Here is a 27415-nt window from a genome sequence, read left to right as displayed (position 1 = left end):
AATGCTTCCCCTCTCTTTTTGCCTCCCCAGGATGCTCAAGGGGCTGAGGAGAGGGAGGCCCTGGCCAGGATGGCAGCAAAGGTGGAAGATGCAGCTTCAGCTGACTCTGAAGCCTACATTGAGAAGTACCTGCGCAGCGTGCTGGCCGTGGAGAACATCCTGACCCTGGACAGGCTGCGGCAGGTCTGCCTGAGGGCTGCAGTGTGTGCACCCCACATCCTGCTGGGAGCACACAGCCCAGAGCACCCCCTGCACACCTCAGCCTCCCAGAGGGCCAGAGAGGCAGGCAGGCACAGGTGGCCTCCCTCCAGCACGGATGGGCTGGGAGGTCTCTGCTCAGGGCACACTTCTGGGAAGCTGGATTTTAAAAGCTGCTCATTGCTAATTCTGCTTCAGGAAAAGGAGTTGTGTGGCCTTAGCTTTTGCTTTCTGAAGCTTTAGCAATAGTTTCTGCAGTTGCCAGTAGAATTTTTGTCATTTTGCCCACATTCTACTTTGAATTCACCAAAGCCATCCTGCCAATAAAAAAAAAAGACATTGATTGGGTTAATTTTAACTACTATAACTTGCTCTGTTTACCAGGAAAAATACAGGAGAGGAAAGCATTTATTGAAAATTGTTCTCCTGGATATAAATTATGCAAGCAAAAAGGGAAAAGTTATGCAAAACAAGTTGGAGCTTGTGCCTGCCCACTATAAATTCACAGGGAAGTGTGATGCACTTTAAATATTGAAAACAAGTTTCCTGTCATTTATAATTAGTTTAAAGGATTAAAATAGGAGCTCAGCTAGGAGAGTCTTTGCATCTCTGTCATCTCCTAAAATCAAGACTAGCTGCAAAATCTTACACGTGCCAATCAGCAAAATACCAGATGTTAAAATTTACCCATTCATAATTTTAGCTGTGTAAACTTCACAGACAGCAGCCTGTGCCACCAGGCAGCTTAGAAACATTTTACTTGTATAGACAAAGCTATCCTGGGACAATCAGAGCTTTCATTCATGCCAAATACATTTCTTTTCTTTGTTTTGTTCCCTGGGACTGCCAGGAAGTTGCTGTAAAGGAGCAGCTGATGGGGAAAGGAAAACTCTGCCGCAGGAGCCTGAGCTCCCCCAACGTCAATCGGGTGAGTTTTCCCTGCAGGCATCTCCAGCAGCTCCTCCCTTCATTCCCAGGTCCTGGAGTCATGGAATAGAGCAATGAATTCCCTTCTTTTTGACCCCTCTGTCCCTTTTTTTTTTTTTCTGAACACTGGAGATTTTTCATTTCTTTTCCAGGTTGAAGAGGTTTTTTTTTCTCTCTTTTTTTTTTAAGAAGATTTGAAAATAAGTTACAAGTATATGCTGAACTTAAGCTTTGTGCCAGTGTTGTGCCTGAGAAAAAATGAGATTTCAGCTGCCCAAAATTTGGAATCATTTGATAGAACTGGTTATCAAACCAGTGTCAAATTCTGGCTCTTCCAGGTCAAGAATTAAATTCTCACCTTTAATTTCTTGGATTTTGATTCTGCTTTAATCTCAAAACTGTTTCTTTTCAGCATTACTAGTCAAGAGGCATAGTTATGAATTTTTTTAAGTTCTTGCTAAGAAATAATTCTGCTTCTTTTAACTCTTCCAGCTTTCTGCAAGCCGCCAGGATTTAGCCCCCCCTTATAACCTGAGCAGTAACAGGGTGAGTATCTGCAGATCTCCTGGGGAAACTGAGAAAAAAAGGAAATCATTCTACCAGAATAGGAGCATAAATGGGAAATATCTTTGAAAAATGAGCTACTCCATGTGCTCCTGGATCCTTGGGACAGAAATAGGTTTGGATGTGATGCTCTGGACCTCTCTGGGGATGCTCAGGAGCATTGTCCAGCTTAAGAGCTCTTCCAGAGCAATCACCTGGGTGGAGGGGAAAATTCTGGGAGAAAGGAAGAGGTTTGGGTCTGTATGTCAGTTCAAATCCACCTCCAGACAGAAGAAAGGCTGTGGAGAAAGTCCCTGACCTCCCAGTGCTCCTAAACCTGTGGTGGGTGATAATTCAGCCCATTTCACTCCTCAGAAACACCAGTATAGACCCAAAGCATTTCTTTAAAAGGTGAAAAATTAAATTTAAGCTTATTTTCCATATCCTAGATCAACTGAAGGATCTCCTTCTGATAGATATTCTGCCCAGCAAGCGTGGAGTCATTTTGAGGGGGAGAATCTGGTGGTGACAAGGCATTTTGATGCATAATGCAGTTGCACAGAATAATAGAATTTTGATGTAGTGCTCCAACATTGGTTGCTAAATCTGCTACATCTGATCCATGGAGAGAATGCTAAAATATGTGCAGGTGATAAAGTGTTGGTAGCAACTTCTGTTTGGAGAGAACTGTGGGGTGTTTCAATGTTGTAAGGTTTTTAAAGCAAAAATTAAAGATTAGGATTCTTAATGATTTCTGTTTTTCTCCTCCTTTTCCCTCAATGATTTCTCTCATTGCATGTTTCAGAGTCCAAAGGTCCCAGCAGAGGTAATGCATTAGGTGCACCTAATGAGTGGGATAATAATTTTATCTCACTATAAAGTTGATTTTGCTCACTCACACGCTTTTTATTTCCTGCTTTGAAGATGCTGCTGGTGGTGCCTCATTTGCATAGCACAGAGCAAAGGAGTTTTTTCCATTGAAATCCTGTCATTAATTCAGTGTGAATGGGTACAAAGCAGAGAATGTTTCTCCTTGGGTGCATCTGATGGCTTCTTACAGAGCTGGAGCTGTTTGGTGCCATTTCTCACAGATTTTTGGGCAGGGTGAAGTCATCTCAGAAACAACCCCCTGTCAGCTGAAAAAAAAATACACATGAAAGCAAGCAAATATCTAAATATCTGCCAGTGAAAATCAGCCTGGAGATGAGATAAATGTGGAGACTTTCTCTCAAATCTTGCTCAGGCTTTATGGCTTTTATAGTTCAGTGTGAGCAACTTGTGATTTCTGTGAACAAATGACTTTACAACAATACCTGGGCCAATGGAAAACATGCTTTTCCTTAGTTTTGTGTTAGTGCTGTTAGAGGAACGACCCCTTCTCCCAGCTTTAACTGGAGTTTCTGGCAGTGGTTTGCATGAGGTTTGCAGCTCTTGGCTGTGGCTGTAGTTGCTGGCAGAGGCTCTGTGGAGCTGAGGTGGTGGAGCTGCTCCCCTGCTTGCAGTGAGCTTCAATCCAAGGCACTTGTTCCTCAGGACATGGAGGTGCAGCCTCCCCAGCTGGGAGTTCCAGTTTGGATGGATCTGGTTCCAGCCCACCTTGGACTGGGCTTGGCAAAGCCTGGCTTAGTGGAAATGTCCCTGCCCATGGCAGGGAGATGGAATTAGGTGATCTGGAAACCCTCCCAACCCAAACTGTTCTGTCATGCAATGATCCAGTTTCAATTGGAAGGTGTGCTAAAGCTTTGGGAATCCCAGTGAAATATTTAACAAATGCTTAAATAACAAATCCTGTGTCAATGGGACATGGCACAGGGACATCCCAAAGCTCACTGGTGAGACCATCCTGTCCATTTTAGCATAAAACACCTGAGAATAGCTTGATAGGCAGAGTTTTGGTTAAGCTGGATGCTTCTATCCCTTGATGAGAATTTTGGTGGCAAAGAAGTCTTCTCCAGCAGTCATGGATTGTTATTTTATTGTTATTTTACCAGGAATTGGGTGTTGTTTCTTATAATAAGCCAATCCCAAACAAGTGATTTAATGTATCACAGGACAGTAACAGCACCTGAACTGGGTGCAGAATATTGATGGAAACCCTTGGCACATTCCAGAATATTCCTCTCCTTAACTTTAATTCCTTTACTTTATTTCTCTCTCTGTTATTCCTTGCATCCCTGCTGCCTTTACCATGGATTTTTAGCTTTGTGGGAAGGCTCCTGAGTCTCATTCCTGTATGTCAAGCACCATCCATGCTGGTAAAGTTTAAAATATGGATGCTGCTCCATTCTCAGAAGAGCCAGGGCTCATTCTCCTGTTAAAAAAAATAAAAAAAAAGAAAAGGAGTATTATATGAGTTGATATACGAATTAAAGGTGGTGTCAATGCAGCTACAACAGGCAGCTCAGAATTTCAAGAATTAGGGTATGGATTCATCTTGCAGATTTTGGTAGTAAAAACATGGATGGGTGGTCACATCCTCCTGAAGTGCTGGAAAAGTTCTTCTCCAGGGCTGGAGCAGAGGTGTGGGATTGGCACATTTTGGGAGAAGAACATCTTAAAGAATATCCCAGTGTGCTGGCAGCACCAAGGGGTTCCAGGGAGCTCTCCCACTGAGCTGTGCATTCCTGGGAAATGTTTAAGTCACCACTGGGAATTTTTAATTTCTGTATTTGCTTCAGAAGAGTTTTATGGACTTTTTCATATTGTCAGCAGGACTGCACATGGCCTCACCTCTAGGGCTGCTTGCTTAAATGAGAAAAAGGCAATTTTTACTGCTGTTATCACTGCAGATGTGGTTGGGGCAGAGTGAAGATGAGTTTGATTTCTCCTTGCACATCAGGTGGTGCAGGGGTATTGAGTGTCTTAGTCTTGATGTCAGATACAGGGGGTGAATTTTTATGTTCAAGGGGGCTTTTGTTGGAAATCTAATTCAGTTGGATGCTGAATATGAAAACTGAGTTGACTAAACTGGATGAATCAGAGGCACAATGAGTGGAAGGCACCTCTGAGGTGTTTTACAGATCAGACTAAATCACTTATTGATGAAAAATACCATGAGTTGCTCTTAAAACACCCCTGACAAGAACCATTTTGTCTTGGGCAGGTGTCCTTCCTTTCCCATAGGACCAGTATTTGTAGCTGAAAATCCAGTAAAACAAGATGGTGCCATTCAACCTTCAGGTTTTTCTGGGAACCAGAGTTTTTTTTTCAGCAAATTGATACCATGTAGATTGAACTTGAATAATCCTGCTGTTCATGAGAACAAGTGCCTTTTGTTCCAGCTGTGTGTTCCAGCTGTTTGCTTGTATTCCAGTGCTCCATGGTCACCTTTTCCTAACTGCTGAAATAATAAAACACAAGAACTATTCCATTTCTCTTAACCAGTGGCTGCATTTTAATGGTCTGTCAACTTCCAGGAAAGATTTGTCAGGTAAAGCCTCCAGATGACTTAGGTAGTGATCATCCCTACCTACCCTAAAGGTTTTGTGCATGAAATAAATTCACCAGGGGTTTGTCATGGATGATGTGTGAAGGAAGGGAAAGCAGAGAAGGAGAAGGTGTTATAAAAATAAACCAGCTCTGCATTAAAACATCAAGGGACCTGCATTCTTCTGGTGGCTACTTTGATTTGTTAAATTAAATCACTTGACCTCTGTTTGGTCACTTGGCAGAGAGCAAATATATTCATGAAACAATGACTCCTTTGGGCAAATGATTTATAAGCTTCCTCTCTTTCTCTCACCACCCTCCTTGAGAGAGAAAAGATTCACAGCACTTAAATAAGAATAAGAATAAGAATAAGAATAAGAATAAGAATAAGAATAAGAATAAGAATAAGAATAGACTTAAAACTTGTAGTGATGCAGTTGGTGAATGTGGATGACATCCAGATGGGAAATTGGGGAACTTCATCAAGTTAATAAAGTTAATAGTTATTTTTATTTTAGTGAGATTTACATGGGTTATCTTTCAATCCAGTTTAAAAAAATAATTCATGAATTACCTTTTCCCTCTGCACAGTAGTTGACACTTCCAGTTGTTGCCAGTATTTTCTTTTCCAAGTGTTTCTCCACCCATTGCCCTGATTAACCTAATTTTGATGGTTTGTTGTCATCTCAGAGTTGAGGCTCACAAATCTGACCTTCAGGCTAAAACCATGATCTCTGCACTCTCTCCAAAGCAGGTGTCATTCAAAAACCCAACATGCCTTAGGTAAACAACCACACAAATCCTTTTCTCATTCCTCTTCTCAGGACCTTCACTCCATTTAGCCTGGCAAAATACTTAAAAGTATTTAGGAAATTTAGTCATTCATAGTATCAAGACTGAAGCAAAATTTCTGAAAGATCCTAAAGAAAAAAAATTCCTTTTCCTACAGAAAAAGTCACCAAATGCTGCCATTCTTTCTGTGAATATTCTGAAATTGTTCTGCTGGCTCTTACTGCAGCTCCATTTTTTCAGCATTCCCCAAACAGGGCTAGAAAGTCAAGATACTTGCCTGAAATCATTTTTCTCTTGGAACAGTCAGTGAAGGGCACTTCTGACTCAACAGATCATGACTCAGAAAATTATTCAGTTGCTCTTTACCTGCACTGACTCCCTGTTCTAGTAAGCTACAATACTCTTGAGTATTTATAATATTCTTTCTGTTTCTTCTTTTCCTGTGGTCTCTAGAACCACTTGGACTTGGCTCAAGATGTGTCACCTTGATCAGATTTTCTTTAAGTAGAACACTATCAAGATCCAAAAGGATCACTAATCAAGCTTTATATTCTCCAAAAAGGAAGTTTTTAGATGCTTTTCACTCTTCTGTAGCTCTTTTTTTCTAATCCAGTGCCAACAGGCTGATGGCAGACTAGCCCAGGAGGCAACAAAACCAGTATTTCAAGATTATTCTGAGTCTTGTGCTATTTAGTTTGAGTCTCTATTTTTTACTAATCTTCATATGATAAGGCCACCTGAGAGAAATTTGAACTAATAGAAACACAAAAGAAAAAAACAAAAGGGGGGTTTGAGGATGAGGAATAGGAAAGATGATTTCATGGAAGCATTTGGTGGAATTTTCCAGCCCCAGATGTGACTGTTGGGTGTGTGTAAGACATCAGTGAGTTGCAGGTGAAAGATAAAATGCTGGAATTGGAGGTGGGGACAGGTCCTGCTCTGCCCAAGTGAGGTTATTTGCTATTCAAAGCAGGAGAGCTTCCCTGGGACTGACTTATAGATCCAAGTGGAAATGATTCTTGCCCTGGGCTGCTCACCATGACCTTCAGCCCATTGGAGAAATCTATTCCTCCTATCCTGGCTTATTTATTATTTGTGAAACATTCATGACTTCAAGTTCCAGTTAAGATTAGTTTGGCTGCCTGTCATTTTTATGTTCAAGGTCAGATTAATTCCTTGCATCCAACAGTGGGGAGCTTGTTGAAAAAGCACATTTACCCCTTCTTCCTCCAGGAAAAAATACATGAAACTTAAGGCCTGGGATGCAGCAGGTCCTTCCATCCCTTGCATCATTTCTCTTCCTATTACATCTTTTAAAACACAAGCAAAATTCAGGTGTATAATAAAATCCAAATATAGCAAAACTCTTTACTAAAAAAAAAAAGAAAAATGGGATTATATTTCAGTTTTTAGCAGTTTGCAACCTCTGGTTGTGGACAGGTGAAGCTTTGCAAGATCATCCTGAGATCATTTTGCCACCTGAACAGGACAGCACTTTCCTACAAGACCCTGAGACTTTTTGAAGAGTCTGACACTGGATTTTTTTGACCCATTGGCTCATAAATGGGTGCTGATTTGCCTTCAGGTCTCCTGTAAATTAGAGGAATGAGAAGGAACTGCTTTGGCAATGTGCTTTTGCATGTGTGCCTCCCCAGGACAATTTCAAGACAACCCCATGGAATTTTGGTTTCCTTTGCAGCTCTGCACACTCAGTTTGGTGAAGCAAAACCAAGCCCTGAAATCCACATGAAAATTCCAGCAGAGACACACCCTGGCCAGTCACTTGGAGTAACTATTGATGAATTTATAAATGATTTTACCTAGCAGGATGAGAGAATTAATAAAATACTGATTTGGACATGTGGATTCTTGATGCTCACTCTGATGTGAAACAGTGGCCTGGGGTTTCTCTGTTAGCCAAGAGGTTTTGTCATGAGCCACTTTCTGGCTGTGAGTTGGAGAGGAAAGTTCCAAAACCACAGTGGATCTTTGTAAAAGCAAGAGAAATCACCCCTGGTGTTCAGAATGGTGTGGGATCCATGGGAAATCCCAACCTGAGACCTCTGGGATTTTGGGAAGGCAAAGCAGCTGCTCTTCTCTCTGTCCCTGTTTCTTCCTCATCTGCATCAGGCTCTTGTAGGGCTGAAAAGAATTTTGTTTCACCTCCAAAACCTTAACCTGTCCTAATCTTTTTTGTGGCTGCTGCTGTCCATTGCTTGGATATTCCAACTTTCTCTTTCCCAGGCTGTCAGAAAACTTGGCAGTGCCTCAGTTGCTTCCTTTTGATGTGATCAGCTCCTCCTTTCTCTGACTCCAGGCACAAACTTCCATCCTTTAGATATTTGTTTAAAGCTCTGTCCTCTCCCTTCCACTACTCCTGAGTAGATACACAGAATATTCAGGAATTTTGGGCAGACAGCACCATGTTATTTTCACCTGGTTGTAACATCCTCAGCTTCCAAAACACAGCAGCACAAGTGAGTGAAATATTTACAGCTGTGAGCTCTAGAAATAAACTTTTTCTGTGCCTTTATGCTGAGGGTGCTCATCTCTGCAGGGCTGGGTTTGCCAACTAAAAGCATTTCTTGGGAAGGGTCTTTGCTCAGCTCTGGCACTCTGAGCTTGGCAGAGGGGCTGTGCAGGGTGTGTGAGGTTTGCTGTGCTGCTGCTTTGTGCTAACTTGGAAAAAATCCTTTTTTTTTTCCTCTCTAGGGTCGATGGGAGAGTCAGCAAGATGTGTCCCAAGGTGCCACAAACTCCAGTAGAGGCATGAGCCCATCTCAGACCTCCCTGCCAGGCTCTGGGCAGCAAAACCACTCTGCTGATGCAGGTGAGGGCTCAGGAAACTCCTGATCCAGGGAAGGGATCAGAAAACTGACCCAGGGAAAGGCTCAGGAAATTCCTGATCCAGGAAAGGGATCAGAAAATTCCTGATCCAGGGAAGGGATCAGAAAAATCCTGATCCAGGGAAAGGCTCAGAAAAGTGACCCAGGGAAAGGCTCAGAAAAATCTTGATCCAGGGAAGGGATCAGAAATTTCCTAGTCCAGGGAAAGGCTCAGAAAACTGATCCAGGGAAGGGATCAGAAAAATCCTGATCCAGGGAAGGGCTCAGAAAATTCCTGATACATGGTGGGCTCAGACAGCTGATCCAGGGAAGGGATCAGAAAACTCCTGATCCAGGGAAGGGCTCTCCTACAGCTCAGGGAACTTCCTGAATTTGAGATGATGTCACTGCAGCTCCTGAGTGTCACAAAAAGTCAGAGAATGCTTTTCCTTGGCTAATTCTCTGCCCACAGAAGTCATCTTAGACTAAAAAGAAGCTCTTTAAATTTTTTTATAGAAGGCTTTGGGTCAGCTTTGGGTTTGTTGTTTGGGTGTTTTTTTTTCCTCTTTCTCCAAAGAATAACTCTTCTCATGTATTAATTTTTTTTTTTCCAACAGGTATTGGTAGCCTGGCTGCTTCCTACCTGAATCCTGTCAAGTCCTTTGTGCCTCAGATGCCAAAGCTGCTGAAGTCCCTGTTCCCTGTCAGAGATGAGAAGAAGGGCAGGCAGAGCTCCCCCTTAGCACAGCAGGTAAAGCATTAAATCACCCACACAGCCCAGTATTGGTGAGTGCTGCTGGGCTGGCTGGCAGAGAGCTCTTCTAGAAAAGTTGTGGCAGAGCAAACCAAGCTTTTAGGCACAGCAAAGGCTCATGATCCATTTCCCCTCCATCCTGCCCAGGGATAGTGGAGCTGCTGGAACTTATTGACACACACTCAGCCCACTTGGCTTTTTACAAGTGCCAGCTCCACTCCCAGGGTGATTTATGGGCCTCCCACTTGCAGCAACAATGGTGAAATTTATGAAGGGCACTTAGTGTTGTTTGTGTATTGCCAGGAGGAAAATGTAATTCTATTTTTAATTCCTTATTTCATATCCCCTCCCTCCCAGCCCTCACCCCAGCTCATGTCACCTTTTACCAGCTGTTCTCCTGTACTTGGGGCAGTTGCTTCTGTTCATTCTTATCCATGCCACATGTCAGGGAAGAATTTGATTGCCTTTTTTTGTTTTTGGATATTGTGCTGCAAAACTCCCACCTGTTCCAGATGTGGCTTCTGTGCTCTGAGCAGTTGATGCATGGTCAAGCTGACTAAAAAAACACTTTGTCTTTAAAAAAACCACCAGAAATAGAGAATCCCAGTGTAAATCAGTAATCTGTATACTTGTGAGGCTGTAATTTATTTTATAAAGGAATATTTCCCTCTAGAGTAAATTTTGAAGGTTTAACAAACTGCTGTGAGGATGAATCTGGAGCCAGATCTCATGTGAAAGTTTTTGGGAATCCATTCTGTCCGTGCTGGCTCTGCTCTCACTCTCCTCCTTTGCCTTCAGTTCTGGAAGCTCATCACTTATTAACTCAGACTTTTCCTTTCCTCTTGCCATGCAGGCAGTCACTTTAAAGAATATCTTCCTCAAAACAAACCCTAAAATCCCTGAACAACTCTTTTTTTTTTTTTTTTTTGTGCATGAATCCAGGTATTTTGTTTGCTACAACTAAAATTAAACAAGAACGTCCCAGGAGTACAGGAATTTCTTTTGGCATAATAGAAATACAGTAAAATATTAAATAGAGCAAAAATAAATCTACTAGCAGTTAAATATTTTTAAAAGTAATTTCTGGCACATGTGGCACAAATAAGAATGAGGCAGTTTTGAAATATTTTTAGCTTGATTGGGGATTCATTTTACATTTTCATGATGCCTTTTGCTTGGTGTTGAGGCTGGAATTGTACAAACCTCCTCATCCATGAACTGTAGAGAATTAAAATGAAGGTGGTGGCTTTCCTTAGAGGTATTTGGGTATGGAAAGATGCAAATAGGTGCTCTTACAATTGCAGTGAGAGCCTTTCACACCTTCTTGAGTCCTCAGTGAATCAGTGAGAGCTGAGAGGAGAAACGAGGCCTCATTTCCTGCCTCTAGCCTACCCACCTGTTCCCACTCCTTTCCTGTTCAAGATCAGTCATCAGTGGATGATTTGTCTAGAAATCAGGATTTAAACTGCAGAGACATCTCTTCAATGAGATATTTTAGTTTATATTATGGATTACTATGGAAAGTCAACCAGGTCATGATTTCAGTGATTCTTAATAGGAGAGGATTTTATTAATGCTTTGGGTTTTTTCAAAATAAGAGGAATATGTGATGCTGCCATGCTGGCACTGGAGCACAGCCCAGGGTTTCCCTGAGCAGTGGATCTGTGTATTAGAATGGAATTATTCTCTGCTTTCAGCTTTTGCAGTGGAACAAATCACCTGCATTGCAATTTCACCTCCCTGCTTTGAGAGGTTTCACAAATTCCTTGCAGCTCTCCCCATAGGGGAATGGGGTTTCTTCACTGCTTCAGCAATCCCAGGGGATCATGGAATATCCTGAGGTGGAGAGATCCACAGGGATCATTGATCCCACCCCTGCCCTGCACACACACCCCAAAATTCCCACCCTGTCCCTGGGAGCATTGTCCAAACTCTCCTGGAGCTCTGGCAGCCTTGGGAATGTCACATTCCCTGGGGAGCTCTTCTGGGGGAAAAACCTTTTCCTAACCCCAACCTAGGAAAGAAGAGAGAAGAACTGAAGGAATTGCCCCAGAAGCAGCTCCAGCTTCCTCTGTGCAGCACAAAAATAAAGAGGTGCCTTTGCAGCAGGTCTGGCTTTTGAGGATCATAAATATCCCATCCCATAATCTCCTGTGCTGCTGCTTTCTAATGGCCTGAGGATGCAAATGTGGGCAGGGGAGTTGAGCTGGAGGTGGTGATGGGTGACTGGGGGTTTGGGGGTCACTGCCAGCCAGGCAGGCACCCAGAAATTCCTGTGGAGCTGGAGAAACTGTGCCAGGGAGGGGACACAAAATTATATTTCTGGCCCCAGGGAATACAGAACAGCACCTGTAGGTCTGTGGGAAAAGGGAATTTCAGTGCACAGTGGCAGGGGACATAAATGAATCTGCAAGGTGGGAGAAGTGGGTGGTAAACTAAAAAACTAAAAAGCCTGAAGGACTTTTTGGCTTTCATTGCAAAGGAATCTGCTGGAGTTTTGTAAATTTGGGAGAGCAAGGGTCAGGAATAGAAGGGTCAGGAATAGAAATAACAGAGGGGATGGAAGCATCTGAATCATCCTTTTCTGGGCTGGAATCTGAGATATGGGGAGACTCAGGTTGGATTTTGGGAAGAAGTTCTTCCCCCAGAGGGTGTTTGGGCACTGGAAAGGCTCCCCAGGGAATGGTGACATTCCCAAGGCTGCCAGAGCTCCAGGAGAGTTTGAACAGTGCTCCCAGGGATGCACAGGGTGGGGTTTTGGGGTGGCTGTGCAGGGCCAGGATGATCCTGGTGGGTCCCTGCCAGCTCAGGATATTCCATAAAAAGCAAATTTCCAAAGGAGCAGAACTGAACCTTTTCCCAGGTTTGGAGCTGAGTTCACCACAACTATTCCAGGTGGGTGTGGTACCAAACTCTGATCCTGTGCTGGTAAAAAGGGAGATCAGTTCTGATCTGTCATTATAAAAATACACTTTTAACATTATTTCAGCAGCTTTTTATTCCAGTCCTGCCCATAGAGCAGCACCAACATTAAGGTGAGTGAGCCCACACAAAATTACCTTTACAAAGGGATCTTCCCTGTTTTTGCTTGAGCTTAAAAAAAAAAAAAAAAAAAAAAAGACAGAGACATGCCAGGCAAGGTGGTGGCAGTGAACAAAATTGCTGTCTTTGACCTTCTGCTGCAAGTTTAGTAACTAATCTGGAGAATAATGAACCACAATTAATGAAATCTGCTCTCGTATTCAAGTGTGTTTCTCAGACAGCACATAAAATAATTGAAAGAACTTCCTGCTCTCTAATTAGTCAGATTGAATTAATTTGGCATAATAGGATTCTTTATGTAACTTGCAGAATGGCTTCCGATGGAGCTGTTTATGTACCTAAAAGATTGGCTGCTGATGAAGCTGTTTATGTACTTTAAAGTTAGAAAATGCCTCTTTTCTCCTTTATCTGCTGCCTTTAAATTAATTGCCAGTAGTCTGTAAATTAAAAAAAAAATAATAATAATTTAAACCTTTCTCAATGGCTGGAATTGCTTTTTGTTTTCCCAGCCTGTTCTTGGAAAAGGTGAAAGCACAGAGTGCAACATTTGGAGCTTTCTGACCCTCACTGCTTAAAATTTTTGTGTAAAATATGGAGGTGGAGGGAGAAGCAGAGTTTCATCTGTCTGTGCTTAATTATATTATGCAGGAATTGAAACTCCTCTTTTTTTATTGACATGCTGAGGCTTTCCCAGTGTGCCCCAAGCAGAATTCCTGTTCTTTTCCCCTGTGACCCTGTGGCTCTCCAGGAACTGCCTGTGTAATCACATTTCAGGGCATCACTGGGTGCTGACATTAAAAATAGATATATCAAATTCCAGTTTCTGGGTTTTTTGGCATTGCTGTGGCAGAAGGAAATCCCTGTGGCCAATTTGGTGAGTGGATTTTGGTCACCTTCCTGTCCAAGAATCTTTTTGGATGCTCAGATGTCTTTTTTGTTTTGAGAGAGAGATCTTGAGTCACAGATTTATTTAAAAAAAAAAAAAGATGAACCCTTTGAATTTCCATATAATTATTTTTGCTTTATGGTGTAGCTACATGGAGAGGGCAGCTGTCACTTCTTTCCCTTCCACTTTCTGATGCAGACATAGAAATTAATCTTAAAAATGAATGAAATGCACTTAATGAAAAGCTTTTTAAATAGACAAAACCCCTTTTCTGGCTCTCCATTAAAAAATAACAATTTCATGGATGGGCCTGTTGCACAGTATAATTGCTAGAACTGACATTCCTTAATCAAATGTAAATTATATGGCCTCAAAGAACCTTCTTTAACATCTTGAAGGCTTTTTTTTTTTGTTTTTTTTTTTTTTTTCCCAGAGTTTCAAGTGAAAAATCATTTGGATGCCACAATCAGCAGAGCTCCACAGCAGAGCTCATGTGTCTCCTTGTGACTCAGTTGTTGGTGTTTTGATTTCTTTCTCAGCTCAGTTTTCCCTGTCTTCCTCAAATACAAATAGTTTTTGATGAGAATGAGTGGGGAAAAACTGGCTTTAGAAGTTTCAAACCACAAAATCAAATTTCTTGATAAACTGACTTAGAAATGGGTATGAATTACTCTTTTAATCTGCCAGGACCTGGAAATGAGCTGCATAGGAAATGGTGTGGTTAATTTTGTATAAATTCTACTAGGAATGGGGAATTCTGAAGTGTTATTATGGGCTGAAACATTCCACACACAGAATGTGGAATAAGAGGAAGTTGTTTGGGTTAATATTTAAATACAGAGTCTGTTTAGAGAAGAAAATGAGCAAACACTAAAAAACCCAACAAATTAACTTGCACTGCATTTCAGATCTCCTTGTGGAAGGCAGGAGATTTTATATTTGAGTAATTAATGGCTTTGCCCTCAATTTTAAATTAATTCTCAAGAGGAATATTGTTGGGGTGGGGGGGATCTTTTAGAAATGGATTATTTCTGGGGGAGGGTGCTATGTACTGGAGAATTTGGAATTCTCACCTTATGGATGTATTTTATCCTGAGTGCTCCAAACTGATTTAAATCTCTGTTTAATGAATTTAAATCTCTGTCCTGCTGCAGAAGTTCCCAGTAGCTGCTGTTCAATAATGATGGGACCATAACACTGCCAGTGGGAGGGTCCTTGGGCTCAGCCACTCCTGTCTGGGATGGGAAAGTAAAGAGGGAGCAGTGGGATTTTGGGATAAAGTCCCTTTTGATTGTATCAGCTTTGGATAAAACACACCTGCCATTCACAGGGCAGTTCTTGGCTGCACTGGCCTGATCTGTTCTCTTTAATGCCACTGAACTTTCTGCATTTCAGCTGTTAATGCTGAGGGATTTTCATCCAAGTGACACAAAATCAAAGGCTTTGCACTGAGGTCATCAGTCACTGCAGCCAGAGGCATTTCACAAAGTGTTTTGTGAGCTCTTGGAAGAGGTGGCCATGCCACATGTGGAATGTATGGGATGGAAAAATGTTCATTCAGGATTAATGGTGGTGCCTCTGTAGCTGGGCAGAGACACAAATGATTTTCCTCTTCAAGCTCAGCAGTGTGGCAGGTTGGGCTCTCTTTTGGTCACCTCAGAGAGTGTGCACAGGGACCTCTCAGTGAGCAGAAAATGTGCATTGTAGAGATCAGAGATTCCTGGAATCACTGTGGAATCCTGGAGTGATTTGGGGTGGAAGGGACCCTAAAGCTCACCCAGTTCCACCCCTGCCATGGCAGGGACACCTTCCACTATCCCAGGTTGATCCAAGCTCTGTCCAGCCTGGCCTTGGACACTGCCAGGGATCCAAAGGAAGTGGATCCCCCACTTTCAGGGGCAGCCACAGCTTTTTTTAATCCTCTCCTCTCCTCTCCTCTCCTCTCCTCTCCTCTCCTCTCCTCTCCTCTCCTCTCCTCTCCTCTCCTCTCCTCTCCTCTCCTCTCCTCTCCTCTCCTCTCCTCTCCTCTCCTCTCCTCTCCTCTCCTCTCCTCTCCTCTCCTCTCCTCTCCTCTCCTCTCCTCTCCTCTCCTCTCCTCTCCTCTCCTCTCCTCTCCTCTCCTCTCCTCTCCTCTCCTCTCCTCTCCTCTCCTCTCCTCTCCTCTCCTCTCCTCTCCTCTCCTCTCCTCTCCTCTCCTCTCCTCTCCTCTCCTCTCCTCTCCTCTCCTCTCCTCTCCTCTCCTCTCCTCTCCCGTTCTGTTCCCACCCTCACAGCCAGAAATTCCTTCCCAATATCCCTCCCAAATCTCCACTTTTTCTAGTGGGAGCCATTCCCTGTGTCCTGCCCCTCCATCCCTTGTCCCCAGTCCCTCTCCAGCTCTCCTGGAGCCCCTTCAGGCTCTGCAAGGGGCTCTGAGCTCTCCCTGGATCATCCCTGTGAAAACACCTCTGTGTTTTGCCAGTGGATAAATGAAGACATGGAGTTTAGCAGCCACTATCTGCAAACATTCCATGATGGAATTTGGCTCTGCATCCAGGAATATTATTCATCCAGCAATATCTTCCCAGCTAGTCCCAGTTTTTGTTTCCAGGGTCCTCCCTTCCCAAGGAATTTGCCTGCATTTCACCCCACAGATCAGTGTGGTGTCCCAGCTGTTCCTGCCCAGCTGCTTTTGTCAGCCCCAAAGCTGAGCAAGTGCCACCTCTCAAATTGGTTTTTCTCCCTGTGTTCCTAAACTTTGCTTGGCAAAGTTTCTGTACTTGGGAGATCTGTCATGCTATCAGGAGGAGAGCTTGATGAGGAATGATTAAAGCCTAATGGTTTTCTTTTGCTGGGTGATACCAACTGGATTTTTAGATTTTTTGTGGATTTACAGGCTGTAACACTGGAGGTTTTGATAAAAAAAACCCAAACAAATGCTTTGCTCTGTTTATTTATTTTAGAGGGAGATAAGGGAATCAAAGGAACTGAGAAATAGCTTTAAATACTTCTCCTTATTCCAGTTCTGAGGGCTTATTTCTGGATAATAAAGCTGGACAAATTTTATAAAACTTTGAAGTTTCTTCATTGTTTTATTCTGCTCCATCTGCTTCCTGGAGCCCCAGGTCCTGACCCAGGGAGGATCTCAAAATGCACAAACCTGTGCACACAAAACAGAGCCAGTTTGCTCTGAACCCCATTCCAAAGGTGAATTTGCATTTAGCAGGTTTAGGAAGAAGCAAAAACCTCTCCTCCCCTGCTTCCTTTTATTGAACTTGAATGTCTTAAATGTCTTAAAAAAGTTTATTTGGGTGTAATGTGACCCTGCTGGGGTTTTATCCATTTTTTGTCTTTTTATTTTCTACCTTGAACCACCTTGGTTTTTAATGTCTGGCAGTCTCTGTATAAATCAAAGCTTCTTCTCTCCCATGTTTATTCCTCTTGGGGTAAATCATATTCCTGCTTTACTGGGCTAGAAGGGGAGCAAGAGGAGGTTCCTCACTCTTCAGCTGGAAGGTTTTAATGCTTTAAACAGAATGTTGAGTTCTGGGAATCACTTGTCTGGGAGCTGAGCACTGCCTGTGTGTTTGTACAGAAGGAATCCTTGAGTCTCTTAAAAAAAAAAATAATAAAAAATCAGGCAGCTCCCAAACTGTGTAATGTGTCTGCCTGAAGGAGCTCTTCCCCTCAAAGTCTGAACCTGCCCTTGCAGTGAATATCTAACAGTGCTCAGGAGTTTTTTCTGCCTTTTTCTCCTCTCTGCTCTTCATGCTTCCCTTTCCCAGGGCTCTGCACTCACCTGGTGGTTCCTTCCCCTCTGTGTGACAGCCCAAGCTGGCAGCACAACCTCAGGTGTAAATCAGGTGTCACAACCTGCTGCTCAGGTGCCAGGAGAGGGATTATTCCAAATCTGCAGCATAAAAACCTGAATGTGGAGCAAGTGGGGGCTGGTTATTGTCAGTGCAGCAGGCAGTGGGAATGTCCTCCTGGAAAAGGGGCTGCACAGACTGGATTGTGCCTTGTTTGGATCTGTGCTCAGATCCAAGCTGAATTTAGAGACTGGAAAAGGAGAGAGAGTTCACAGATCCTTCAGGCTGCAATAACTCAGCACCACCCCCATGGTCAGGACCAGTCCATGTCCTCAAGTGCCACATCCAGAAGTTTTTGAGCACTTCCAGGGATCCAGGGGCAGCCACAGCTTCTCTGTGCCAGGGCCTGCCCACCCTCCCAGGGAACAATTCTATCCTCATATCTAACCTAAATCTGTTTTAACTTAACTTTTATTCCCTCAGCTTGTGTAAAAATCCTCTGTCCCTCTTTTTTTGACAAACTCCATTTCAAGTACTGAAAGTCTGGTTTAGTTTTTCATCCTGTCATGACAAAGGCTTGCTTAGCATCCCAACATTTCAAATACCAGCTTTAACATTTACCAATTTGCCAACACTTAATCCTTTCACTGAATGATTCTCTTCATTTCCCTCCCTGCAGGCTGTCCCAAGAATTATGGTTCAGTCAGCCAGCCTGGATGCCAGTGCTGCAAGGATAAAACAGGTGAGCACATCCCACAATTTTGATATTCACCTGCCAGAGGTGGCCAAAGCATCACTGCTTCAAACCTGTTGTGCTGCTGAGACACTGAAATTCTGCTGGGGGTTTTAGGTCCTGGTAAAATATTCCTGGTTACACTTTTATATTTGAAAGCATTAGCAGATAATTAGCTGGAATTTAGCTGGTTTGCTGCTTTAAAAGGAAAATTTCTGGGCTCTGACAGTGTCTGTGTGGCTGTTCTAAGTGTGGAGCTTAATTCCCCATTTTGCCATGATAGCATGGAAAAACTTTTGCTAAGTTGGAGAGAAAATAGAGCCTGTGATCTCCCACTTTCCAGCAGAACTTCAGTCTCCTGAGCAGCACATCAGCTTCCTCCCACTGTGCTTTTATTGTCTTAAAAACCTGTGTTATCCAAAGGGAAAATCCAGAGCAAAGCTCCTGAGTCCACATGGACACCACCCTTGCCATAGGAAAGTGAACAATATCTTTTTAATCTGCTAGAATATTTTAATTTTTTTTTTACTACATTTCACTTAGCAATAGCAAACCTTTGGTTCTGAAATTCAGTCAAATCCCTCTTTCTTCAAATGCTGCTTCAATTTCCAGTGGAAAGGCATTTTGGGAATAAGCTGAAAATCCTGTAGTTTGGGACACTCAGCCACTAGATGGGAGAAATCACAAAATTGTGAATAATGAACAAAAATGTTCACCTCAAACAGGATTTGTTCAAATCTGCCCTTCTCCAACCTCTTTTTTTTTAACCCCCCTTCCTATTAGGACTCTCCCCCCTCCCTCTTTCCCAAAGAGATTTAGAGACATCCTAATCTTTTAGAGTACATGTGCTGGCAAAAGATATTGATCTATCAGATTTAGGAAACTTTACAGCCAAGAAATACATCACTGAAATGGGCTGTTAATCTCATGAGGTGCAGTTAATTTCATCCTCTGGAAGTGTGAGGTGCTGGCAGCACTGAGGTGGGAATGGCATTTGGAAATGGGGACAGAAATGACACTTTAGGTGCAGGGGGATGATTTATCCACCCAGAGAGTTAAGCCAAATAACTCTGAGAGACTTATGGATCACAGCTTGCTTCCCATTCCATATAAATCCTGCTGTTCAAACAGCAAATGACCATTCCTGTAATATAAATAATTTCTCAGTAAATATTGGGGAGTGTATTTCTTGGGGTTGACATTTCCCTTATTAATGGAAGGAGTGAGCTGACAATCCTCCCACGCTGGCAGGGCTGACTTGGGATCAGCTTCCATCTTCTGGAGCTGCCAGGTCCAGGGATTTAGACAAGCACAAAGCCTTGCTGCTTCCCAGAGGTCTGGTATCTGTGCTTTAGCCCAGATTTGGGATTTTAGTTTGGGTAACAGAGCCCCACCTTCCCTGTCCCCCTGTGTTTCAGATGAACCAAGAGGAAGCAGCAAAGCCTGAGGTGGAGAAGAGCCTGGAGAAGACACCCAAAGTGCCTTTGCAGCAGCCCACAGGGGACAGCCAGGCCCAGGAGTGCCAGGAGGGCCCCCCAAGCCCCCTGAGTGAAGCCTCCAGTGGGTATTTTTCCCACAGTGTCTCCACAGCCACCCTCTCTGAGGCTCTGGCAGCAGCAGGTGATGCTGTGGCTCAGCCAGGGGCTCCAGCACCTGCAGGGAGTGACTGCCCTGCCCCTGCAGTGGCTCAGGCCCTTTCTGACGTGCAGGGACACTCAGACAGGGCTTCTGAGAGCTCTCTGGCCACCAGGAGGGAGAATCCCCCCACCTGCAGCCTTCCCAGGGCAAGGGATGGCCCTGAAGTCAATGGGAAGTCTTGCACTTCTCCCAGTGAGCAGGGACATGATGCCTCTGCAGCCACTGGTGCAAAACCTCTTCTCTCTACCTCCACTCTGAAGGAGTCAGTATCCAAACAATCACTGGAGTCAGCAGGACAAGCCAGGAAACAGGAAACAAGCTGTGGGGCTTCAGAACTGGGGCTTCCCAAAGCTCATCCTGAGCAGCCCAGTGCTGCAGCCTCCCCCTTCAGAATCCAGAAGGTGAAGACATCAGAGCTGAGATCCTTTACAAGCATGCTGGGATCAGATGCCACGAGTTCCCTGGGCACAGAGGAGCAGCAGGAGGGAGAAAAGAGCACATCCAGTGCCCATGGACTGAGCCACAACGGGTCTGAGGCAGCAGAGGAAAAGCTGGAGGTGGTTTCTGACTCAGAAGATACCAATGACATTCCTGAGTGGCTGAAAGAAGGAGAATATGTCACAGTTGGCACCAATAAAACAGGAATTGTCAGATACATTGGGCCCACAGACTTCCAGGATGGAACATGGGTTGGTGTGGAGCTGGATTTGCCTTCAGGTAAAACATCCCCTGCACCAGCTGGGAAGCAGCTGGAGTGTCCCAGCTGGCAGAGCTCATCCTAAAGCTGCTTTTTTGGGGGGTTATTACCCTCTGGGGGCTTATTGCCCATTGCTGGGGGCATTTTCAAAGGGGAAATGTAAAAGGTATTCCCTGCTGTCACCTTATCCCAAACCTGCTCTCACCCCCAACCATTCTGTGATCCCTGACAGTCCCTTTTCAGTCATTTCTTTGTTTCCTTACTCTTTCAGGATTCCTTTTCCATGCACTTTGGTAAGCAGCAGCTGCAGGAGACAAGCCTTGTGTCTGTAGGATTCTCTTGTCAGGATAAGGGTGTTCAAAGCACAACAGGAGTTGTGGGATTTAGCTCCAAGGGACATTTAGGCTAAATGAGTTGCAAAGGCTCTTAATAGTTATTAAGAGGTAATAGGATTTTATTTTAAAATAAGCTTTACAATTGCAAAGGACTATTTCTCTGTATATACATATGTATGTAAAGAGCAGTTGGAAATAATCATCCACTGACCACCAGGTCATACAGATAATTTGAGGTTTCTTTCACATCTCATTTGTCATCCCTTACCTGTACAGCTGTGGAACTCCCAGAATTTTGGGTTTCCAGGATTTTTTTGGAGACCAGGGTGCAGTTCCTGGGGAGGCTGCTGCTGTTCCTGTGCTGTTGATGTGGGAATAGATGTCTCCAGGACAAGAGAGGAAGATGATGGCTGGGATTTAATCCCAGGCTGGGTGGTGAATCTGCACATCCTGCACATTTCCCTGGGCTTGGAGCAGTTCATCCAGCAGAACACTGTCCAGGATCCAGAGCTCCCACATCTCCCTGTGCCCTGTGTGCTCCTCAGGGCTGAGCTGGGCAGTGACTTCCCAGCTGCTTTCACAGAACTCTGGAGTTTTCCATGCTGGAAAGCAAACTGGAGCTCTTGACCCTTTTGCAAGCTGTAGTACTTCCTGGATTTGTGCCTCATTTTATTTATATATATATATATATATATATTTACAGATTAACTTCAGTTTTGGAAGGTCACCTTCCCTGTGTCAGGTGCTCCAGTGCAGATTCTGTGTGCACAGCCCAGGCAGCAGCAGCTTCCATGGAAAAGTCAGAGATTTTTGCTGCTGAGGACTCAGCTGCTGATGGTGCTGGAATTTTTGGTTCCCCTCTTCTGTTTCCACAAGGATTTGCTGGAGCACATCTGGCTTCTGGCACATCTGGAGCTTCACTTGGGGAATGTGGGCACAAAGTGGAGTCTCTGTCACACTCAGGGACAGAACTCCAAGGACTGGGAATCCAAGTCCTGGCACATGAGGGTACATTGGAGCTGATGGTGGTGGAAGGGAGAAGGAAACACCCCAAAAGCCAAAGGGGTGACTTTATGTCTGTTGGATCTTTCCAGCTTCCCTTTATGGATGGAGCAATCCCTGAACAGTGATCCTGAGAATTTTAAATGATAAAAAACAAGAAATAGAAAGATCTCAACAGCACCAGTGTAGAGAAATTCTCCTTCCTATTCTGTGGAGGGAGTGACAATCCTCAACTTCAGACATAGCTCAGAAAGCCAAAAACTCTCTAAAGTTCTGCTTTCCCTTCCTTCCTGCTACTTTGGCAATGGAATTGATCATTTACCACTTTGGGGGAAATTCCAGAGCAGGGGAGGAAGGACCAGGCAGTGCCACATTCAGAGTCACTCCATGCAGTGACCTTGCTGGGGCTCAGCAGGGAAGTTTCACCCCCAGGGTGGGATTTTAGGGAACACTTGTTCCTTGCCTCTTCTCTGGGTGCAGTAACTCTGGTTTGCAGAGAGTTTTGTAGGAAACCCTTTTCTGTGAGGGGGGCACATCCCGGGCTGTGCTGGGGCAGCGGGAGGGGGGCTGGGACTTCACCCCCTGGCACCCCCGAGCACTCAGTGACCCCCTGCTTCTCTCCTGGCAGGCAAGAACGACGGCTCCATCGGGGGCCGGCAGTATTTCAGCTGCAGGCCGGGCCACGGGCTGCTGGTGAAGCCGGGCAGGGTGAGGCGGGGCGCGGCCCGGCGCCGCTCCGGGCCCCGGCTGCCCGCGGACAGCAGGAGGAGTGCGAGCTGCAGCTCGGCCTCCAGCCTGGCCTCCCTCACCGCCCTGGCCAAGGCTGAGGGAGCAGGAGCCGCCCTCAGGCTGGAGAAGAGCCAGAAGAACGCGGAGAACAGGAAATCCTGGGCCAGCTGAGGGATGGCAGCCCAGCTCGCACCCTGGGGAGCTGTGGGCAGCGACACCGTGGCAGATCCAGCTGCTGCAGACTCCTCTGAAGGGTTTGTTCCTCTGCTCTGCCTGACTCACTCTTCATTCTTTGCCTCCTGGTGGTGCTGGATCCTTCCCTTCCTGTCCCAAGCCCTGGCACCCCTGGGGTCAGTCACTGAGCCAGGGTCAGCACTTGGCACTGGTGGGTGTAATGAGCTCCTTCTCTTCCTCCCTGCCGAGGAAATTGGGTCAAACCACAGCAAAATCCACAAAATCCTCCCCAGGCTCTTCCTCCAAGTGCAGTTCCTCGAGAACCTCCCCAGGTTGTGTTTCCCTAAGGGCTGTGTCAGTATCATGTCCTGGGCAAGGTGGGAATGATTCCAGGTGGGCAGAAAAGTGGAAGCAGGACTTGGTTTGGAGATAAGAAGCCCCAGAGTCCCTTTGTTCAGAGCAGCCCTTGGGCTGTGTGGCTGGGCCATGGCTCAGTGCCACTCCTGGGAAGCTGTGTGCGTTTCCCAGCTGCTCTGGGATGGCAGGAAGGCCATGGCCACTCTGTCCTGTTTGTGGTTTTTGGAGATTCACTGTTTGCTCTGCCCATGGCAGGATCCCCTCTCTTCAGGACCTTGGTCCCTCCCATGGGCAGAGGATTTTAGCAGCTGTTCCTGTTCCCACCCAGCCTTGGGAGACATTTGGGGTTTTACCAAGCAGGGCTTCTCTGTCCTCATAAGGATCAATCCAGTCTATTTATTTTTATTTATTCTTTTAAAACACAAAATGTTTGTGCATTACAATCATCCCCTCCTGCTTGCACAGCCCCATCCCAAGAGCAGGTGCCTCTGTGGCCCCCAAAACCAGCCTCTCTTGGAAAAGAGGCTTTTCTAAAACTTGATTTTATTTGTGGCTGGTTTTTAGCTGCCTGTGGCACAGGCACACCCCTGTCCATGTGTCCATGCATGGTTTTCCTACCAAATCCTGAAAAGCCACAGATTTTTCTATCCTGTGCTGTTTATATCTTGTTTAGTCATCATGGGGGGATTGGACAGCCTGAGCAATAAATGTTTTTAGCTACATGGGGACTATTTAGGATGCTAAATTAATGATTCAACTTTAATATCTCTCCAGTTGCTGCCTGTGGGTATCCAAGTGCCTTAAACATCTGGTTCTGAGGTCCAAGGGAAAGCTCCATTGGCATCAAAGGAGATAGGGATGCTTAGTGAAGGAGATAATTATGCTGATTTACTGTAATTAATATCATTTATGCAGAAGGAATAAAATTAAAATAGAAACTAATCTGTAGCAGAAATAAGTGGGCTGGGTTCTGATGCAGCCAGGGGTTGTGCATCCTTCCAGCTTGGTGTAAGTAGTTTCAGTGTTTCCTAAATTTTCCTCAAGAAATCTTAATATAAAATGTACAGAGCAGCTTTTTAAGGATATTTTTAGTGTACAGTTCCCCCTCTTTTCCCTTTGCACGAAGCTCCTGTCCATGATGGGGGAGGAATTTGGTAGTAGAGAATTCAGATGCTGAAATCCCAGGTTTTAAAATTAATTTAATTCAAAATTAAAATCCCAGGTTTTAAAACACAACCCATACAGTGAAACTCTTCAATTTTGGGGTCTGAGGAGTCTTGCCAATGAAAGACCACCATTAACTCATTTGATGCCTCTTCCACTGCCTTGTTGGTTCTCTGAACTCCACCCTGACCATGCTTTTTGATTTTTTAATTGCACTTTGTTCTGATGTGCTGCAGGAAGAAGCTGATGTGAAGCAGCCCCTCCCCAGAGTTGTGTTTTCAGTCTCAGCATTTCAGATACTTGGAGTTAGGATGTCTGTAAAACTCCTCCAGGTTTGCTCATCTCCCAAAGGGAGGAACCTCCAAGTCCTTTTGGAGCCTCTTTTCTTGTGCTGGGAATCCAGGATTTTCCAGAGCCCGTGGGCAGTCCAGGCTGCAGGGGAGGAGCAGGAGGAGCTGGGTTGGTGTTTGTGTGCTGGCTGTAAATTCCTCTGCCCCTTTGGGCTCCAGCTCCCTGCTTGGTGCTGGCACACCTGGAGGAGGCTGGTCCAGCTGGGTTCCCTCTCCTCCCACCCTGAGCTGTGTCCAGAAGCAGGAGGGGTGTGAAGGGTGGGGTAACTCCCATGGGATCACAGCAGGGCTGGGGTGATCCCAGGAGGAGCCTGTGGTGCCTTTGCTCAGAGCTCTCTTGCTTTTCACCATTTCCTCTGACTTGAAAACGAAACCTCTCCTCAGATTGCACCCTAAAATCACCTTTTTTCTGGCCTCCACAAAGCCAAAACCATCCAGTTAGTTCATGAGGGTGTTCCTGGAGGGTTCCCTGGCTCTCTCCTGCTCCCTCACTGCTTTCCTGGACACATGAAATCTTTCCTAAAGGTGTTTTTCAAATTTTTGGCACATTCCTCTACTCAAAGCCATCTTGCTTTGTCCCAGCTAAGCCAAGTAACCAGAAAAGAGGTAAAAATCGTCATGGAGGTAATAATATCTGTTTTTTACTGATAAAATGATAAAAACTCTACTCAGCCTAAAGGAGGAGGTGCTCTTAACTGGAACCACCCAGCACTGAGGCTGGTGTGTCAGTAGCTATGCAGATTTTTCCAAGATTTTCATGCACTTTATACAGGGAAGAAGAAGGTTTAATGCAGGAGTGTCAGTTTTATCAAGTGTCTCATCTCTGTGTCTCTCAGGGGTTCAGTCCTGCTGTGTCCCTGAATTGTGGGTGGGTCTCAGACTGGAAGTTGGTGCTGGTGGGTTGGAAAGGCTCCATCCCCCTGTGTTTGCAGGGCTGGGGGTCCCTCCCCCCACAGGCACCAAGAGGAGGCAGCTCAGAGGGACATTTGGGTTTTTCTCAAGCCAGGCCACACTTTATCCTGTGTTAGCTTCAGCTCTTCAGGTGTTCTGATCTCCATGTCCAAAATCAAAGCTGTGCACCCCCAGCTTTGGCCCTTTGCTGTTCCATGTGATGTTGAGGACAATGAACAGGAGTAAATTCTGTGTGGTGACACCACCCAGAGGGGTTTGTCCTTGGGGTGGAATGTTCAACACCCTCATTCCTCCCCCAGCAGGGCCTGGGTGTTTCCCAGCCCTGTGCAGCTGCTGGAGCCCTGCCCGTGGTGATGCTCCCACTGTCCCTCAGCCACTTCCTCCAGTTCTTTGCACAAGATTTCCTTTTCCCAGTGCCTTATCCTGGGGCCAGCAGCCAGGCTGGGAGGCCTCAGGGTGCCTGGATTTTGGGGGATGAGGGACAGTGGGGCTGCTCACACTTCACTCCCCCAGTGGGGTCAGTCAGTGTCTCGTTCCTCCATCCCCCACACCCATCCATGGTTCTGCCCCTCCAGCCTGGAGCTCGTGTGTCCCTGCCAGGGTCAGACCCTGCAGGGGCTCTGTGTACTTTAACTGAGCTGAAATCCAAAGAGACTTTGTAATGAGCTGTAAAGTTTTTAATTATTTCTGTACCATACTAAGTGACTGTAATGTTGTATCATACGTGTGATGCCTCCTGCAGGACCTGAATAAAATCTTCTTTAGAGCCTGTGCTTTGTTCTTCCAGTCAGTGGCACCAAAATGTCTGAAATTGGAATATCTTAGGTTGAAACAGCTTCCAAAATTGATTCCCAGCACTGCCAAGGCCACCCTTGTCCCCAAGTGCCACATCCCCATGGCTTTGAAATCCCTCCAGGGATGGGGATTCCAGCACTGCCCTGGGTCTTTCTTTTGGGAAGAATTTTTTCCTGATGTCCACAGTGGGATGAGGGTCCCAAGGACTTCTCTGCCTCACTCCAGGTTGGTCTGTAGGGAGGTCACTGCCACAACCAACCCTGCCAGCCAAAAAGGATGATAGGAACCCCCTGTTAACATTTCTTGATGTCCTTGAAACCTGGGTCACATCATTTCCTCTCTCTTTGGCACCATTTCTGTCCCAAATGGGGCTTCATGTTGGAAACAACAGGCAGGGTTTGACTGGGATTATTTTGTGCAGTTTTTCAGTTTATCTTGTTTTTCTCCTGAAGCACCAAATGCTGTGTTGATCCCCCTGTCCCCACTGAAACTCAGCAAGCAAAGGATATTTTTATCAGCACTGTCTTGCAATCAGCACACGAAAACAGCTTTTTTTCCCCCTTTAAAGCCATTTCCCTTTTATGTTTTACCTTCTGAAAGAAAAAAAAAAACCTCTTTGGCTGAAACACAGGAGCTGTTTGAAGCAGCATCACTTTGTTCAAGCCTGGCTCTTCCCGGAAGGTGCTGTGGCACCTTCCCCGTTCTGTTCCAGCCAAAGCTGCCTTGAAAAGGCTCCCATCAAAAAGAGCAGGAAAATAATTTTTTTAGAAACCTCCAAAACTAACAAAGAACACCTTTTTTTTTTTCCCATTTTCCTTCAAATTAGCACTGATTCCATCAGCCTCACTTGGCTTCAAACACTTTGCCCCTGAGTGGGGGAGGAGCTGCCCTGCCTTGAGCTGGGCTCAATTCCAAGGGGGCTTTGCTCCCCTTTGGGCACCAACCTGTGATAAATTATTGTTTTTAACCTGATCAATCTGTTTCCCACCAAAGGGCTGGAAGTGCAGCTTCTTTGCAAAGCCCAGCACTCCAATGTGGATTTATTCCTCTTGTGTTTATCTCCAAGTGGAGCTTTTCTGTATTCCTGGTTTTTAGCTGTGAAGGACAGAGTGGGTTCATGCAGCATCCCAGGTGGGAATGCACCCCTAGAAGTGCTTTTCCCGTCCCTGGAAGTGTCCAAGGGCAGACTGGATGGAACCTGGAGCAGCCTGGGAGGGTGGGAGGTGTCCCTGCCATGGCAGGGGTGGGACTGATGAGCTTTGAGGTCCCTTCCATCCCAAACCACTCTGGGATTCCATGATCCTCAGCCTCTTCCCTCCAGAAAATTCCCTCTGCAAACTCAGCA

At 45.2% G+C, this 27415-nt stretch overlaps 1 protein-coding gene across 4 annotated transcripts in view; it reads left to right on the top strand.

Moving 5' to 3' along the window:
• Positions 1-26046, top strand: part of KIF13B (kinesin family member 13B) — a 120870-nt gene extending 94824 nt beyond the window's left edge. For 2 of the 4 annotated variants that reach the window (XM_056486900.1, XM_056486901.1), the window contains exons 33-41: positions 31-183; positions 1049-1126; positions 1618-1671; positions 2474-2494; positions 8602-8719; positions 9332-9465; positions 17864-17926; positions 19336-20272; positions 22218-26046. In XM_056486900.1, the coding sequence (XP_056342875.1) occupies positions 31-183; positions 1049-1126; positions 1618-1671; positions 2474-2494; positions 8602-8719; positions 9332-9465; positions 17864-17926; positions 19336-20272; positions 22218-22489 (1830 nt within the window). In that variant the 3' untranslated portion in view covers positions 22490-26046. The remainder of the gene's footprint in view (positions 1-30; positions 184-1048; positions 1127-1617; positions 1672-2473; positions 2495-8601; positions 8720-9331; positions 9466-17863; positions 17927-19335; positions 20273-22217) is intronic. The other 2 variants (XM_056486903.1, XM_056486902.1) reach the window with 1 other exon arrangement.
• Positions 26047-27415: the final 1369 nt, after the last annotated feature.

The sequence above is a fragment of the Oenanthe melanoleuca genome, chromosome 3 (genome assembly GCF_029582105.1).
Source record: "Oenanthe melanoleuca isolate GR-GAL-2019-014 chromosome 3, OMel1.0, whole genome shotgun sequence".
Taxonomy (NCBI): domain Eukaryota; kingdom Metazoa; phylum Chordata; class Aves; order Passeriformes; family Muscicapidae; genus Oenanthe; species Oenanthe melanoleuca.
This window is presented reverse-complemented; position numbering and strand designations above follow the sequence as displayed.